At 40.8% G+C, this 15,992-nt stretch overlaps 2 protein-coding genes across 2 annotated transcripts in view; one reads left to right on the forward strand and one right to left on the reverse strand.

Moving 5' to 3' along the window:
- Nucleotides 1–541: 541 nt before the first annotated feature.
- Nucleotides 542–15,992, reverse strand: part of pth1r (parathyroid hormone 1 receptor) — an 81,514-nt gene continuing 66,063 nt past the window's right edge. Inside the window, exons 7-13 of the mRNA XM_052548711.1 lie at nucleotides 6,648–6,801; nucleotides 5,965–6,025; nucleotides 5,645–5,711; nucleotides 5,268–5,362; nucleotides 4,387–4,528; nucleotides 4,248–4,289; nucleotides 542–3,244 (exon numbers count right to left, since the gene is read on the reverse strand). Of these exons, the coding sequence (XP_052404671.1) occupies nucleotides 2,891–3,244; nucleotides 4,248–4,289; nucleotides 4,387–4,528; nucleotides 5,268–5,362; nucleotides 5,645–5,711; nucleotides 5,965–6,025; nucleotides 6,648–6,801 (915 nt within the window). The 3' untranslated portion in view covers nucleotides 542–2,890. The remainder of the gene's footprint in view (nucleotides 3,245–4,247; nucleotides 4,290–4,386; nucleotides 4,529–5,267; nucleotides 5,363–5,644; nucleotides 5,712–5,964; nucleotides 6,026–6,647; nucleotides 6,802–15,992) is intronic.
- On the forward strand, nucleotides 12,945–15,601 carry LOC127951068 (calphotin-like). Its single transcript, XM_052548701.1, has 2 exons — nucleotides 12,945–14,476; nucleotides 14,576–15,601. The coding sequence occupies exons 1-2, from the start codon at nucleotides 13,423–13,425 to the stop codon at nucleotides 15,031–15,033; spliced, it is 1,512 nt and encodes a 503-aa protein (XP_052404661.1). The 5' UTR covers nucleotides 12,945–13,422; the 3' UTR covers nucleotides 15,034–15,601.

Here is a 15,992-nt window from a genome sequence, read left to right on the forward strand (position 1 = left end):
TTAACACATGAGATGTCGGAAATCATTGTGGTGTGCCACGAAGATGTGAACAAAATAGGCATAAATCTAGCTTACAAATTATTCAGGCTAATTATTCTCCCATCCCCATACAACACACCTTCTCTGTCTTTCACTGCTCTTACAAGAACATCAGTCTCCTCGGCTGTGAACCGCTCCTGGCGTGCGCCTGGTAAATACGCCATAATAATAGCAATCCATAATGGAACTTGCGCACCTGCTTTTAAAGGGAATGCTGGATGACGCTCTGATTGGTTTATTTCACGTTACGCCCAAACCACACCTATGAATAATGAAGCTACTTCAGACCAACCCACTTTAGATTTGCGCCGGGCGCAAGAGCCATTTATCCCGCCGGGAAAATAGCAACAGCGCCGAGACCCGCCCACAAACTTACTTGCACTTCGCGCTTTGACACTTGCGTTTCAGATCGTTAAAATAGGGCCCTTAGTCACCTCAATGGTGTTTGCTAAACGTTCATTAGCCATTTTTTATTTTTTTTAAGAAAATTTATAAAAGCACATTTACTGCATATTTATTTTATTGTAAATTGTAAATATTGACAATAAATGATTATCTCTTAATTATACATTTTCATTTATTATTCACATGATACACATGTTCACCACTAAAATATACAACATTGGTGTACATAGAAAAGTTAGTTTGCATTAATGTGACAAACAACATCGACAACAACAGAAATGCACATTTTTGCAGAAAGAATATACATTTTTTGGGTAAAATATTTTTTGTTGCAATGTGTCAAAAAGAGGACATGAAGAATCATGGGATGCAATAAAAATATGCACACGAGTAAAGCAGAGATATTCAAAGCAGTAAAATAAGGTCAATTTCTCGATCTGTCATGAATCCTCAATATCATTCATGCAGTTATTTTCAAATCAATCCCTGTTAATATCTGAAACCAACAGTCTCAAATGTTATTGAGTAGCAAGGCATAAAAAGTGCAAAAATAGATGCCATTTTATAAATAATATGACTGAAAATAATAGATTACATTTAATGGTAAAACGTTTTCATTTTAATCTGTCCTCAAATTCAAGTTCAGATGGTTGTTACGTAAAGAAAAGCAGAATGTATATATTTTATTAAAGTTTTTTTTGTTGAGTAATGGTTTGAATTCATTGAATAGCAAACACTAATTGCTTGAAATATGAAAAAAAACTATTAGCATATAAAATCATAACCTGCATTACATTTCTGTCTTTCCATATCAGTATTACATTCTAAAACATATGCAGAAGGACGTTTAGCTCGTAACTGTGTGGACATTTTCATGTAATCTGTAAACACAATATTGACATATATACATGGAGTAACAAAAAGCAGCATTATATTACACATAACAGACCATGAGCCTCTAAACCTACAATACTGACTTCAGTTTGTTCTTCCTTATGGCTTTAAAAAAATGATTTCCAGCTTCTCATTTACAGTAATGCATGAAACATTCTGATGAAGCGGTTGAATGTAATGTGAGGCAGTGGAGTGAAGCATGAGCAGGTTTAATTAAAGCCTTTTCAGGATGGAGTGTAGATGTGAAAAATATGACCGTCATTCATTATACGATAGTGAGGATAATGTATATGTATAGGGGTTTTCAGTGAACTGCTCTTATGATGCCTTTAATGGAGATTCACAGTTCCCTGAAAACTCTTACAGTACAGAGCATAATGATGCTGTCCATTGATTTACACAGAATGAGACGCGCATTTCATTCACTTGAAATATGTAATCTATAAAGGAAATGAAAGGTATACTGGCTGCTACCAAAGGATATTTTGTAAAGCAGTATAATCATTTTCTGAAATGCGTTAATTAAAACAACATTGGTATGAAAATATTTGAATCATTCCTGTTGAATGTGTTTTATAATGCAATAGTGCTGTTACTAAAGGGTTAAAGATGTGAATGCACACCTCACTTTAAAGATCTGCATAACTGCATAACTCATCCTGCACGGTCTGTGCTTCAGATATGAATGACGTCTCATATCACCTTGTTAATAAGAATTATTGCTCATGCATGATCAGACAATGTGATGATTTCCACTTTGGATGAAAACAATGGTCTTCGTGATCAAATGGAAACAGTATTATAAACAATGCTAAACTGAAATGGTTAAGGCAGCCAAAAACGATCCTGAAAATAAAAAACGTGGACAGGATTTGTCTTTAATGCCTAGTATAGTATGTGTTGGTCCTTATAACAAAATTCTTGGACGTTTCATCACTGGCAACAATCACTTCATCATCACTGGCGATAATGCAAGCTTGTACTGTAGAAATCTACACAGATTCTGAGGGAATTCACTCGTTAAGAAAAAAGACAGTCTGGCAAGATTTGGCATGGATAAACAAGACACAGCCGCTCAAGACTTAAAGACATATAAATATCACATTCTACCAACACAGACCTGCTATCATAATACAAAGAGTGTCCCTACTGGCAGTCGCATCTGTAAGTAACATTATATTAGTGCTGATCAAAAACATCTTTCAAATATGAGTCTCTTATTTACAAATCACGGTCCACAGTGCCATATATTTCATATGACTTGACCCTGAAGCAAACTCACTGTTGCACAATGCGTTCACCGCAATCTTTGAAGCCCAAATCTGTTCTCATTCTCCGACTGCTGCTGGTGAAGGTGGCCTGCTGCCTGTTGTAGCTTCCAGTCTTGTAAGAACATTGCGGCTCATTTAAAAGACACGGATCAGATCTGGTCCATTCGGTCCAACTGTACATCTTAGATGGTCTCACAACCCTAATTGTGAGGAAATCCTGAGAAACAAAGGACTCTCTAATCCTTTGACATTTTTCTTGGTCTTTATTAAGGTTTGTGAAGTCACATGACCGTTTCTCTTTCCTCCTCCACCACCGGGATGGTTTTTTCCACCTGGAAGCTCTTCGAAGGTTCTTCCTCTTGTGTATGGAGCTCGTGACCCGAGGACGGGATGGAGTTCTCAGAGACGGAGCCGTTCTTCACGTATCCCGGGAGGTTTCGGTGGCCGTTGAGGGAGACGGGCCCCAGGCGGGTGGTGAGGTGCAGGGCCAGAGGGCCCCGTGCGGTCACATTAGTGACGCTGGTGTGAGACACCATGGGTCCATAGCTGTACGTGTTACTGCCACTCCGGGCTTTTCTCTTGAAGTCCAGAGCGAGCGTCCTCCGACTCCAGGACTTCTTGATTTCTGCTTGGACCTAAAGTGTGATAAGAATGAGAATATTTGTGACGCTGGATCACAAAACTAGCCATAAAGATTTATAAATAAATGAATAAGTAATATTCCCATTGATGTGTGGTTTGTTATGATAGGACATTATTTGACCGCGATACAACTATTTGAAAATCTGGAATTTGAGGGAGCAAAAAAATCTAAATACTGAGAAAATCATTTTTCAAAGTTGTTCCAATGAATTCTTAGCAATGCTTACTACTAATCAAAAATTAAGTTTTCATATATTTATGATAGGAAATTTATAAAATATCTTCATGGAACATGATCTTTACTTAATATCCTAATGATTTTTGGAATAAAAGAAAAATGGATAATTTTGATTCATACAGTGTATTGTTGTCTATTACAAATATACCCCAGAGACTTCAGACTGGTTTTGGTGTGTGAATAAAACAAGCAGCTGGGAAGTAACTGATTACTGTATTATGCAATCATATACTAAAAACAAAGTCCTAGTAATTAGATTCCATTTTAAAATACTCAGAATCAGATTACAGTTGCTTTTTATTGATTACATATTCACACAGTAGCAATAAATTCTCTATAATGTATTGATTCTTCCTAATGCTTCTTTTTCACCTTTTAAATGTTCCTTTCTAAAATAGCCTGTCACTTTTAGAAATATCAGTTTTGTGGACATTCACACAAAGACTAGTCACCAGTTGTTTTTTCAGCTGCAACAACTACTGATAAGAATATCGTTGGTTTTTGAATTATCAATCAGTAAATTGTTTCTGAAACCTTATATTGCAAATTGAGAATTTAATAGTAAGTGCTATAAATTTGTATGAAGTGCAATAACTAACAGAAAGCTAGAGTCCTAGGACTACAGTCATGCATCTGTAGTCTCCAGTATTACAGGTTCATGCTGTTTAAAACCACTGAAACACAAACTGACCTGGTATCCTTTAGAATGTACGTGTAAATAATTAATTATAAACAATTAAATAAAATGTAATTCTTACCTCTCCATTGCAGAAGCAATATATAATTGCAACGAAGAATCCCTGGTAAAAAGTGCATACAGTAATTATACAAGTAATAATCAAATATTTTGGTGTCTTTGTACAATTTTAGTTGTCTACATCTTTTTTGAAATATTACCTGGAATGAGTTAAAGAGCATTTCATAATGCATCTGGATTTGCCACGGCACCCCAGACACTTCTGTGTAGGGCATTGCCATGAACACAATGTAGTGAACCCCAAAGAGCGGCATGAGGACCAGCGTCGATTTTAACAGCTTTCTGTGGGATAAGACAAAAGAAAACAGAAAGATGAAGAACCAAAAGATTTGTTTGGGGTCAATAGGATTTTTAAGTGTTTGACACTTTTATTTAAGTAAGTAACATTAAACTGATTTAAACCAAGATTTATACATTAAATTTACATTTACATTACATTTAGTCATTTAGCAGACGCTTTTATCCAAAGTAACTTACAAAACAGGACAGTGGAAGCAATCAAAAAAAAAAAACCATAAAGAGCAATGATGTGTAAGTGCTATGACAAGTCTCAGTTAGCTTAAACACAGAACACGTAGCATGGGCTTTTAAATAATATAATAAATAAAAAGAAAACAGATAGAATAGAAAATAAATAAATACACTCTTTACACACACACACACACACACACACACACACACACACACACACACACACACAATTGCATAATAAATGAACGACATAAAGGTTATTCTTCAGCGAATCTTGAGGGGGAAAAAAAGTTATGGTTTCCACTTCAGCAAATTACATTGATTTCTTAAGGATCATTTAACATTGATATCATTATTTACTTTTAAATATAAGACAATAAATAAAAAAAACTATATACAATAAATTAAATATATTATATTTAAAAAAATATTTTTGAACAGAAATCAGCTGTTTTAAATAGTAATATTACTACTCTATACTGTATTACATACTGTATTTTTGAACAAATAAAAGCAGCCATGATAAAAAATAAATAAATAAAATTCTTACCTATACTGTTGTCTGGTGTCACATCTTCCTGCGTTTGTTTCTCTAAGTTTCGTTGCCAAGACTCTTATTATATTCAGGAACAACAAAAAATTGACCTTTGGGGGGAAAAGTTTATACACTAATTAAATAGATCATAATTGAGACATATAACTAACAGACACATTCACAATAAAATAACTGATAGACAAATTGATATAATATTTGCAATTTACTTGAGACACATGAAGGTTCAACAGAACTTTGTCAAATTTGTACACAGATGACAGAGTTTACATTTCTCATGATTTTAAAATATAAAAACATTTTCATAAATAGAATTATGCCTAAATAATGCTTACTTATGAATTTCTTTTTCATTTTTATTTATGGAAACTTACAACAATTGCTGTCAGAATAGGGATCTGCACTATCCATTTCAGGTTTCCTGCGCTTAAATCCCAGCACCTGTAGATCACAAACCAGATCAGTCACTTTCAGAAAGCTCAAACCAGACATCCTATTAATATGTAATAGATAGTATACAAAGATACTGTGTTTTATTTAGCGTCTAGAGTCTTTTGCAAAAGTCCTGCGCATGCATATATTATTTACCACATAGAGAATATTTGATTTGTTCCACAAGCTGAATTAATATTGCATTCCTGTTTAAATGTACACATGCTAATATTGGCAAACGATTTGAAACACAAACACTTACTCGGTGTCAGCAAGAGTGGCTCTCACGCTAGCCCAGATGGTCACAAACATCGCAGGAACACCTGTTTAACGAAACCTGTTTAGTAAAAGCTTTACTTTCAAACTGCTACTTACAGAAGAACCCTCAGGGCTTTTATTCTGTATAATCTTCTGTGATTACTGCAAGTAATTATACTAATAAATCATTTTATTTCTTATTGAAAAGCATTTACATAAATCTGAAGTACTGTCCATGCAGAAAAAAGGTCTATAGTTGAACCTCGGCTCTGCAACACTGGTATTAGCAAAACAGAAGTGGCGTAGCTCCACAGCATCCACATTGTATGCGCTGTGCATGTCCAACTTTTCCGCACAGTGTGTACAATGCAGGAGCCGTGGAGTCCAAAGTATATCCACAAAAGCAGACACATTTGCTGCCGTCTCCAGTAGATATAGCACATGCCACTGTGCTGCACTGGAAACAGTTAGCAATACCTCAAAACGACTGTAGCTGTTCTTCAAGAGTAAGATGAAAAATCTGTTTGTTACACAAATTGATAGCCCAGTTGATAACCTATTTCAAATTAACTGGGGAAGATGTCCGGAGAAAGCATGAATGAAATCTTTTGGATGATTAGACAGAATAGTTATGCCCTAGTGCGGTGTACTTGACATGAGTCTACATGAAGAAGATTGTGTACTCACCCCAGCCAATCAGAGTAAAGCCCCAAAGGTACTTCCTGTCTGAGAAGAAGGTCATGAAGATAAGGCTGTGCAGGTACAGGCCTTCCACCAGAATCCAGTAATAATTAGTCGCCAAGAAGTACAAGAAGAGAGTCACAGCCATCTTACAGCCAATCTTGAAGGATGAAGTAAAGTCGATTCAGCACATATTGATTAAAAGCATGTGTTCCTGTTTCACCTTCATTTGGGTTTGAGATACAAGCTACGTGTAACTCGACTCCTTTAAAAGTTAAAGGCACAGTTACTAGTGAAGGATAATTTAAAACAAGTTTTGAAAGATAATGTGAGGGGTTACCTATGAGATGAGGAAATGAAATGTGGTGTTATGGGAAACTACCTTTCTCCAAAAATCCTGCAGCCTTATTGAATCACACCAGTGTCATGGACTGGCCAGTGGCATTCAAGCAAGCACCAAATCCTCAGAATTGACTGCTCTACTGATAGTTAAAGTACAATAATAGCCAGTGAATGCAATGTTTAATTCCCTCATATCTGGGAATTGGAGCTACTAGAATAACCACAGATATTCTCTTCTGAATTTGGTTCATTGCATCGATGGCTTATCATGGGGAACAGTGTCCAATCAAGCTGCAATCACGCTGCATCTAATATATCACCTGGGACTGTGTAGTAGAGTCCTGCACGGGTTCGGGTACCCGACGGGTGAAAAATATCCAACTGTGTCAGATACGGGTGCGGGTCGGGTCGGACACAGGGAAACACGGGTCTAAACACGGGTTCAAAACAGTCACGTGCAAACGTAAAAATAGGCCTATGTTCCACTTTTAAAAAAACGCAAACGGCTGCATGAGTCATAGTTAACAGACGTTAAGATCAGCCAGCTGTTATTTTTTCCGTTATTTTTGTTTTCCGTTCATATATATATATATATATATAGAATCTGAATTAAAATGTGTTTGATTTAAGCCTATTTTAAAATTTGTGTCATAAAATTATATTGCGCATAATGCGATCGTTATAAAGGTGTTTAAACAACAATACACTTCCACTTGCATGTATTTGACAAAATAACAGATATTTCATTCCATAGCTAACACATTTGTGAATATGGGCCTAATCTAGGCTATCCAGGGTTGTTGTTTTTTTGACTTTGTGCAGCTCATTTACATGCGCGCTCTGGTGCAGATCCGCCTCTCGCGATGCTCAGCTGTGAAGGATTAATAAATGGATGCGTTCGACTTGAAGCACAACCTCAGACGGTGGTATGATTCACTCTTTTGTTGTTCTGTTTTCTTTCAGGATCAAAAATACAACAAATGAAAGTGTTTATCTGTATTTCCGACTGATGAAAACTATGCATATACATTCATAAATCAGTCAATTTTGTATTTTATTATGAGATATTTTATTCTAATGTGATCAGTGACTGATGGACCAAAGAGCACGTATTTCGACATTTGCAGTAAAAAAGTGAAATATAAATTCTCAGAAAATGCATTTAATACCTATTGAAACGTCTGTTTATATAGCCTACTCCATTAATAAAGGAGTCCAGACATTGGAAAATATCAGTCCACATGCGTTTTATATTTAATATGAGGGAAATACACATGCATGCATGCGTGATACAAAAAATATAAAAATTTTAGGTAGCAAAATATTTTTTAGTAATTCTGTCAATTACACTAAGGTTATTTCATTGTCTGCTATATATATTTGCTTCTTATTTATTAAAATATGGGCAATTGATAGATAAAACATTGATCAAAATTAAGATACAATGTATAAAAAACGAATATCTTCTAAAAAGAGTTTTCCATAAATAACTTCTGTATAACCTGGCAATAAAATTCGAAAAAAGTGTGTCTAATGTGATTTGCTTAACTGATTTGATTTGGGGTGCGGGTCGGGTGTCGGTTCTATTTTAAGCGGGTCAGGTCGGGTTTGGATTTTAATTAGTACTGCTGTCGGAAAACGGGTCCGATGCGGTTTTAAACACTGCGGGTACGGGCGGGTGCGGATTTACAAAATCGGACCCGTGCAGCTCTCTGCTGTGTAGATCCTGTTGAAGTTGCACTGAATCTTCAATTTGGACCTTCAACCCTTTGGTCACCATTGAAATCCACTATATAGAGAAAAACCCTGGAATGCTTGTTCAGTTAACCTCACTCCCCTGATCTCAAGAGACGCACTAGTGACTGACTCTAGTTGCTAAAACATTAAGCTTATTTTCTAGTGTGTCTGCCTACCATTCTGTAGACCCAGGTCGAGACCAACTCGGAACAAGAACGAGGTGTGGCGGTGAGAACCCGGGAGAGAGGGGTTACATTTACACTACTAGGCTTCACCAGGAAAGCAAAGAGAAAGGCAAAGTCACAAAAAGCCACTAAATGGCTTTGTATCAATAGTACAGAAATGTAGGCAATGTTGCTGGGACACAGTGCGGGGTCTCGCATGACCCAAAACACCCAGTGACCCCAAGGTACATTACTGACGATGTGACCCAGCACATTTGCATGATGTATCTTTCACCAGTGCTTATTAATATTATACAAAGCAACATTAGATTACTGGTGCCAAATAAGCACCACATAAGGCAATGAAAGTAGCCTTACGCAAGGTCTATGCGTTTGCACAGTGCAACACCTAACTGTTGAGGCAGATCAGATTGCGGTATAAACCCATTGCCTGTTGGCAAAGTGCTATAATATGCCTCACACAGGGAACCAAAATGTTAATGAGTTTATGTCGCACTTAAGTTAAGGTGATTGTGTCAGATACCCTTTACCTTGAAGCAACAGCAAAGGAATTTCACCTTAAAAGAACAATAAGAAAGGCATGACATGCGGTGTGAGTTTGTGTAAGTGTAAGAACAGGAGGAATGCCCCTTTTTTATTGCACATGGACAATCCTGAAGAGTCATAACACATCAGTCTACCTTGCCATTCTGAAATGAGGAGGGATAAGAAAATTCAATGTAGCAGAAATGAGTCAAATCAGACAAATCAAAGAGTCTATCAGAGCTGTGTGCATTGAAACATGAGCTGAATTCCTCAGGAAGTCATAAATCAGTTCTAGTGCCACAAGAACCAAGCAAGATAACCAACCAACCAACTTGTTCACACAACAGCTTTCAACATTAACACCAATAGAACAATTATTAACAATTTTAATTCGAAGAAGAGATTGTCAAATTTATTGTTCGTGATTGAAATGCAACGCTGGACATCACATGTAAACCCAGGAGATCAAGTTAAATACTTGCATTGACTTCCCCCATCCAGTAGAACCAGACTGAAATTCCTAAGGGGGAAGGGCTTTAAACCTTTGTCTTCACAGAAAAGTCCTTTGCCAGAGAATGGCAAAGAAACCCTTTTTATACATTATATATGGACCAGAATGAACTCAAAAAAGACTTATGAATGAATCATTCTATTGCTTAACTCCATATTCATTTACGTGTAACCCACACATTTGACTATCATGTATAATCACTTATTGTGTATGTCTTTTGATAACTATAGGATACATAGTCATGTCTAGTATTGAAATAATCGCATTTTCTTGCTTGATATTGTCCTGACAATCATTTATTTGTAAAATATATCATAATCATGTTATAGGAATCATGTCCAAAATTAGACCCTGTGAGGCAAGAACCACATGCTTGGTAAGATAAACAAATGATTTATGATACCCCAGACTCAAGACCATATCTGATTGGTCAAGGCAACATTTGAGGGGTGGCCAACAAGGAAGTTTTAAATACTTTGGACCCCATGAAATTTTGCTTTTAGTTCTAGTCTAGCTGCTGCTATTAGCCATGTCGGCTTTTAGTCTAGCATTGCTTGTGCTATCAGTCATGCCTGCTCTTAGCTTTTAGCTTGGCTACCTAGCTTTAGCTTGTAGCATCTAGCCATGCGGTTAGTCATCATGGTTCTTTGAGCGCGGTTCCAGCGTGCCTGCCTGCTGCTACTTATGCCACAATGAGAAGGAACACAACCTAGTCTCGTCAAACTTTATTTCTTTTCTTTTCCGTTTGAGCGTTTCGTGTTCTGAGTTAAGTTTTGTAACGTCGAGTCTCTGACGCCTGACCTCGGATGCCCGTTCAACTTCGACCAGAGCACACGACTCTGCACTTTCAGCCAACGCCCAACAACCACGGGCTTCCCAAGACGTCACTTCACTACTGAACTTCCAGCCAATCAGCGACACCGGGATACCCCTTTCAACGGGAGTCCCTTTCACAGGAAACTAAGGCAACGTATCCCCAGATATTTGTTGTGCTGGTGTATCTAATATAATTTTAGTCACATTGAGGAACTCAATGCAAGGGCTAATTACGTGATTGATGGTTGTTCATGTCTATGCAATTTAACGTATTGCTGTAAACTTGGGATTCCATATTTCCATTCTCTTAAACTCATCTTTCCTTAACTTTCGACCTTCCTACAACTTGTGTGAATGTGTGTGTGCGTGCGTTTATGTGTTAGATTAGTTTATATGTCTTAGATTTATCTAATAAAGCCTTATTCATATTGAAAAGAGAAGTATCTTGTGTTTTGTGCTTACAAGTTAATGTCTTAAACTGCCGATCTTGTTACTGTGCTAATTGATAGTGTTTCACTATAGTTTGGATATTAGTATCCAGCGCAGATTTGATGTTAAACGGCTCGTTCACTGAACCGCAGGCGCGTCTCCGTGAACAGCCGTGAAACAGTGATTCTGTTCAAATTCCCTTTAAAATCTTAAATGATTCCCTTTGAGCTAAATTGACCTGTTTCCCTTACATCAAGCACTGAACAAACTCATTTAAGAGCCAGCTCATGCAGAACATCGACAAGAACAACTCCTCTTAGCACCAGATGAGAAGCAGTACTGTTTATCAGGCGCAGGTTTTCCAATTGGACAGAGTCCATGCATCTTTGGATAAGATAGACAGCTGGCTCAGACTCTTTTTGAGGGTCTGGGGCAAAGTTAACAGATGTGTTTGCTGGTTGGTGAGAACACAAAGAGCCTGATCGAGGTGAGGGGTCAAGCTGTATTCCTTGGGAATAACATGCCACATTGCAAAGTCTTTTTGCTGCTGTGAATCTCTGTGTAAATCCTGTTATAGTCACTGATCACATTTAGGAGCATCTAAAAGCACAGCTTTCACAGTCTTTTCAATTTAACCACAGATAGCAGCCAGAGAAAATGAGTCTCCCCATTGTGTGGCCGATAGACTGCGTTGTCATCTTTGTCACCTGCGACACTAATGCTCCGGTTTGGAGTAATTCTTGTCCATGTGTTTTGTCATATCCCAGCAGACAGCGCCGTCCAACATTGTAAAAGCAGGACACAAATCCAATACAGCTATTTGTGAGCTCTTTGTGCGCCTACAGGGAGAATGGAGCAGGTCTCTGTGAGGTGGCTTTATGGTTGTGGCCAGACCGTAGATGGCTATGAACAGATTCGGCCTGAAGAGACCACTCAAGGCCAAGCTTGTCGAAAGATTTGGTCATTAAATGCAGGAGATTTTTGTGTTGGATTCTTGACTCCTCCAGTTCACTCTGATGAGGAAGGGGGGGATTTCTCTCCCATGGTGGACAATCTTTCTTTGTCAGGTTGCCAGTGACATGGCATCCTCCCCAGTCACCCAATCTGCAAAATGTGACCAAATCACAATCTCCGAAGCAGGAGTGGAGATCAGCTCGAGTGAAAATAATTGGGTAGGATGCAAAATTCAGGAACAAAGAGCTCAAAGAACCTGAGCTGATGTGAGCTCTTCACTTAAACCCTCTTGCTCTACTTCATGGCTCGACTGTTCTTCCTCCGCAGTTCACGAGAACAGGAAAATGAAGGCAGTGGGACAACCAATGAAGATAGCTCATCTTTCATAACAAGAGCAAGCTTAGAGAGCAGCATCCTGAGAATCATTTTCCCTACAGTGAGGGCAGCCTGTCACATCAAAACGCTTCGGTGTGGAATCTCCCAAGGGAGAAAAGACAGCTTTCATGCCAGATGACTGGAAGAGGGACTCTTACATTAGGACCACTCAAGGATTGACATTTGAAACAATGCATCCACGAGTGAATGTATCTGTACTCTTCAATAATGGATCACAGAAGGATAATGACTGGATCACTGGAATTTTGTTTCCAGCAGAAGGTGCCAGGATATTCCAGGGCTTCTTGTCTTCCAGTTGAGCAATGTCAGAATGAGAAAGATGCTGAGGATTTGGTGTATGTGCCGCTTTATATTCAAGATAAGAGTGTCATGATTCTGCCCTCGTGTCCTTGATTTTTCCTGGTCTTGAGGCAGGATCATGACAGACCCGTGTTTTGTGTACAAGCGCATGGCCTTGTCTTTGGGCCATGTGCTTGTGTTGTCTCGTTCCCTTGCCCCGCCCCCCTTGTTAACCTAGTCGTGTCTTGATTGTCCTATCTGTAACACCTGTCGTGTCTTGATTAGTACCCCTATTTAGATCTCCTAGTGTGCTCTGTCTTGCGTCGGTTCATTGTCATTGTGATTGTACCTCAACTGAGTTCTACAATTGTGATTGTGTGTGAGATTGTGCTGTACCCGCTGAAGTCCTTGTATTACCGTGAGTGTTTATAGTTAGTATTTAGAGTCCTTGTTTATCTTGTCAGTCCAGTCCTGTTTTAGTTATTTAGTCTTTACCTTGCTCCGTGTTTTCCCCCTCGTGGGTTTTGTTTTCCCCTTTTTGTAATAAACCCTTTGTTTGAGAATCCCTGTCTGCACCTGAGTTCCTCCCTTACCAATACCTGACAGAATGAACCGACCACCAAGGAACTCAGCAGACAGGAGGCAATGCTGGATGGCATCAGCCAGCCAGCGAGATTGTTTTGAGGGCTCTCGCCTTGTGGTGTTCCGGGGGACCAGGGGAGGTCGTTCCGGAGCGAGCGGGCGAGAGGAGGAGCCCCAGAGGTCCCCACCTACCCAGCTGCCGGCGATCCCGGAGGGTCGTGTCCTGGCCGTGGCAACCCTGGGGGGTCAGGCAAGCCCCTCCCAGAGTCCTGAGGTGCCCTCCTCAGCCGGCAGTCTCCCCATGAAACGAGGGAGACGGTTTTCATGGGAGTCAACTTCTGAGTCTTCGGCGTCCGAGACTGCCCTGCCCGAGACCAAACTCCCCCAACCCGCCTCTGACCCAGCTGTGGCCTCTGCACCGCGCCCAAGGAGGAAGAGGAGGAAGAGGGGGCCTGCCGGTCCTGTGACCCTGTCTCCTCCCGTGCCAGCAGCGGAGAGCGCTGGCGTGCCCGTGCCAGCAGCGGCGAGCGCTGGCGTGCCCGTGCCAGCAGCGGAGAGCGCTGGCGTGCCCGTGCCAGCAGCGGTGGGCGTTCCCGTGCCAGCAGCGGAGAGCGCTGGCGTGCCCGACCCAGCAGCGGTGAGCGTGCCCGAGCCAGCAGCGGAGAGAGCTGGCGTGCCCGTGCCAGCAGCGGTGAGAGCTGGCGTGCCCGTGCCAGCAGCGGTGAGCGTTGGCGTGCCCGAGCCAGCAGCGGTGAGCGTGTCCGAGCCAGCAGCGGTGAGCGCTGGCGTGCCCGAGCCGGCAAAGAAGAGGGCAGTATGCAAGTCGGCAGTCGTGAGAGCGCAGGAGAGTGCCGCGGCCGACTCTGCAGCAAAGACTTTAGTTCAGTGTATCTCATCTCGTAAGGAGATGCCAATTGTCTTAGCGGCTAAAGCCTTTTCTGATTATTTGTCTAGTCTTGTCCGTATCCTAGAAGTCCCCGTCAGTCCTGTCTTGTCCTCAGACCCTGTCCCCAGAAATCCCGAGTGTCCTGATGTCGTCTCCCCGTGTCCCGTAGATGTCGTCTCCCCGTGTCCCGTGAGTGTTGCCCCGTGTCCTGCTGATGAAGTCATGTATCCTGTTGATGTGGCCCCGTGTCCCGTAGATGTCCCGTGTCCTGTTGTCCCCCCGTGTCCAGTAGATGTTGCCCCGTGTCCCGTAGATGTCCCGTGTCCAGTAGATGTTGTCGTCCCGTGTCCAGTAGATGTTGTCCCCCCGTGTCCAGCTGTCGTCTCCCCGCGTCCCGTAAGTCTTGCCCCGCGTCCCGTAAGTGTTGCCCCGCGTCCCTTGTCTGCTCCTATCATGTCCCCTGTCAGTTGTCCCGAGACCCCTCCCCGCCCCTCACCACCCAGACCTGCCCGTACCCCCCGTCGTCAGCCTTCGTCCTGTCCTCCTAAAACTCCTGCCCCACCCACTCACCCTGGTCTGTCCCCCATGAACTTTGTGGTCCCGCCTCCTCCCCTTCCCTGTTTGTTTTTTTTTATTTGTCACCCTAACCCTGCCGTCGTGTATTCATGTCTGCCTTTGTTATTATTTGTCATGTCTTGTTGGTTTGTGTCGGTGTCCCAGTCTGTCATGTCAGTCGTGTCCCGTGTTTGATGTTCCCTTGAGGAGCGTCTGGAAGCCGCTCCTTAAGGGAGGGGTTCTGTCATGATTCTGCCCTCGTGTCCTTGATTTTTCCTGGTCTTGAGGCAGGATCATGACAGACCCGTGTTTTGTGTACAAGCGCATGGCCTTGTCTTTGGGCCATGTGCTTGTGTTGTCTCGTTCCCTTGCCCCGCCCCCCTTGTTAACCTAGTCGTGTCTTGATTGTCCTATCTGTAACACCTGTCGTGTCTTGATTAGTACCCCTATTTAGATCTCCTAGTGTGCTCTGTCTTGCGTCGGTTCATTGTCATTGTGATTGTACCTCAACTGAGTTCTACAATTGTGATTGTGTGTGAGATTGTGCTGTACCCGCTGAAGTCCTTGTATTACCGTGAGTGTTTATAGTTAGTATTTAGAGTCCTTGTTTATCTTGTCAGTCCAGTCCTGTTTTAGTTATTTAGTCTTTACCTTGCTCCGTGTTTTCCCCCTCGTGGGTTTTGTTTTCCCCTTTTTGTAATAAACCCTTTGTTTGAGAATCCCTGTCTGCACCTGAGTTCCTCCCTTACCAATACCTGACAAAGAGAGCTTTTATTTGTCACATTAGCGATTTACAAGTATAAAGAGGGGATGAAATGCCATTCATTCTCTAAATCCCCTGGTGCAACATTTTCTAATGGACACAACATGGTGAGATATATCAAGGTAAAAAGTACTAAAACAAATTGTAAACAATTAATGGTCACACTTTAGTTTGGGGATCAGTTCTCACTATTAACAAATTATTAACTATGACATTTGCCTCATTAAACTCCTCATCCGCTGCTTATAAATAGTTTATGTACTACTGGGTAGGATTAAAGGATCTATAATATGATCATGCACAATAAGGCATTAATATGTGCTTTATTTGTTCCTGTAGCTCAATTGGTAGACCATTGCTCTATTAAGCCCAAGGTTGGAGGTTCGATTTC

This window comes from Carassius gibelio, chromosome B2 (genome assembly GCF_023724105.1).
Source record: "Carassius gibelio isolate Cgi1373 ecotype wild population from Czech Republic chromosome B2, carGib1.2-hapl.c, whole genome shotgun sequence".
Classification (NCBI taxonomy): Eukaryota; Metazoa; Chordata; class Actinopteri; order Cypriniformes; family Cyprinidae; genus Carassius; species Carassius gibelio.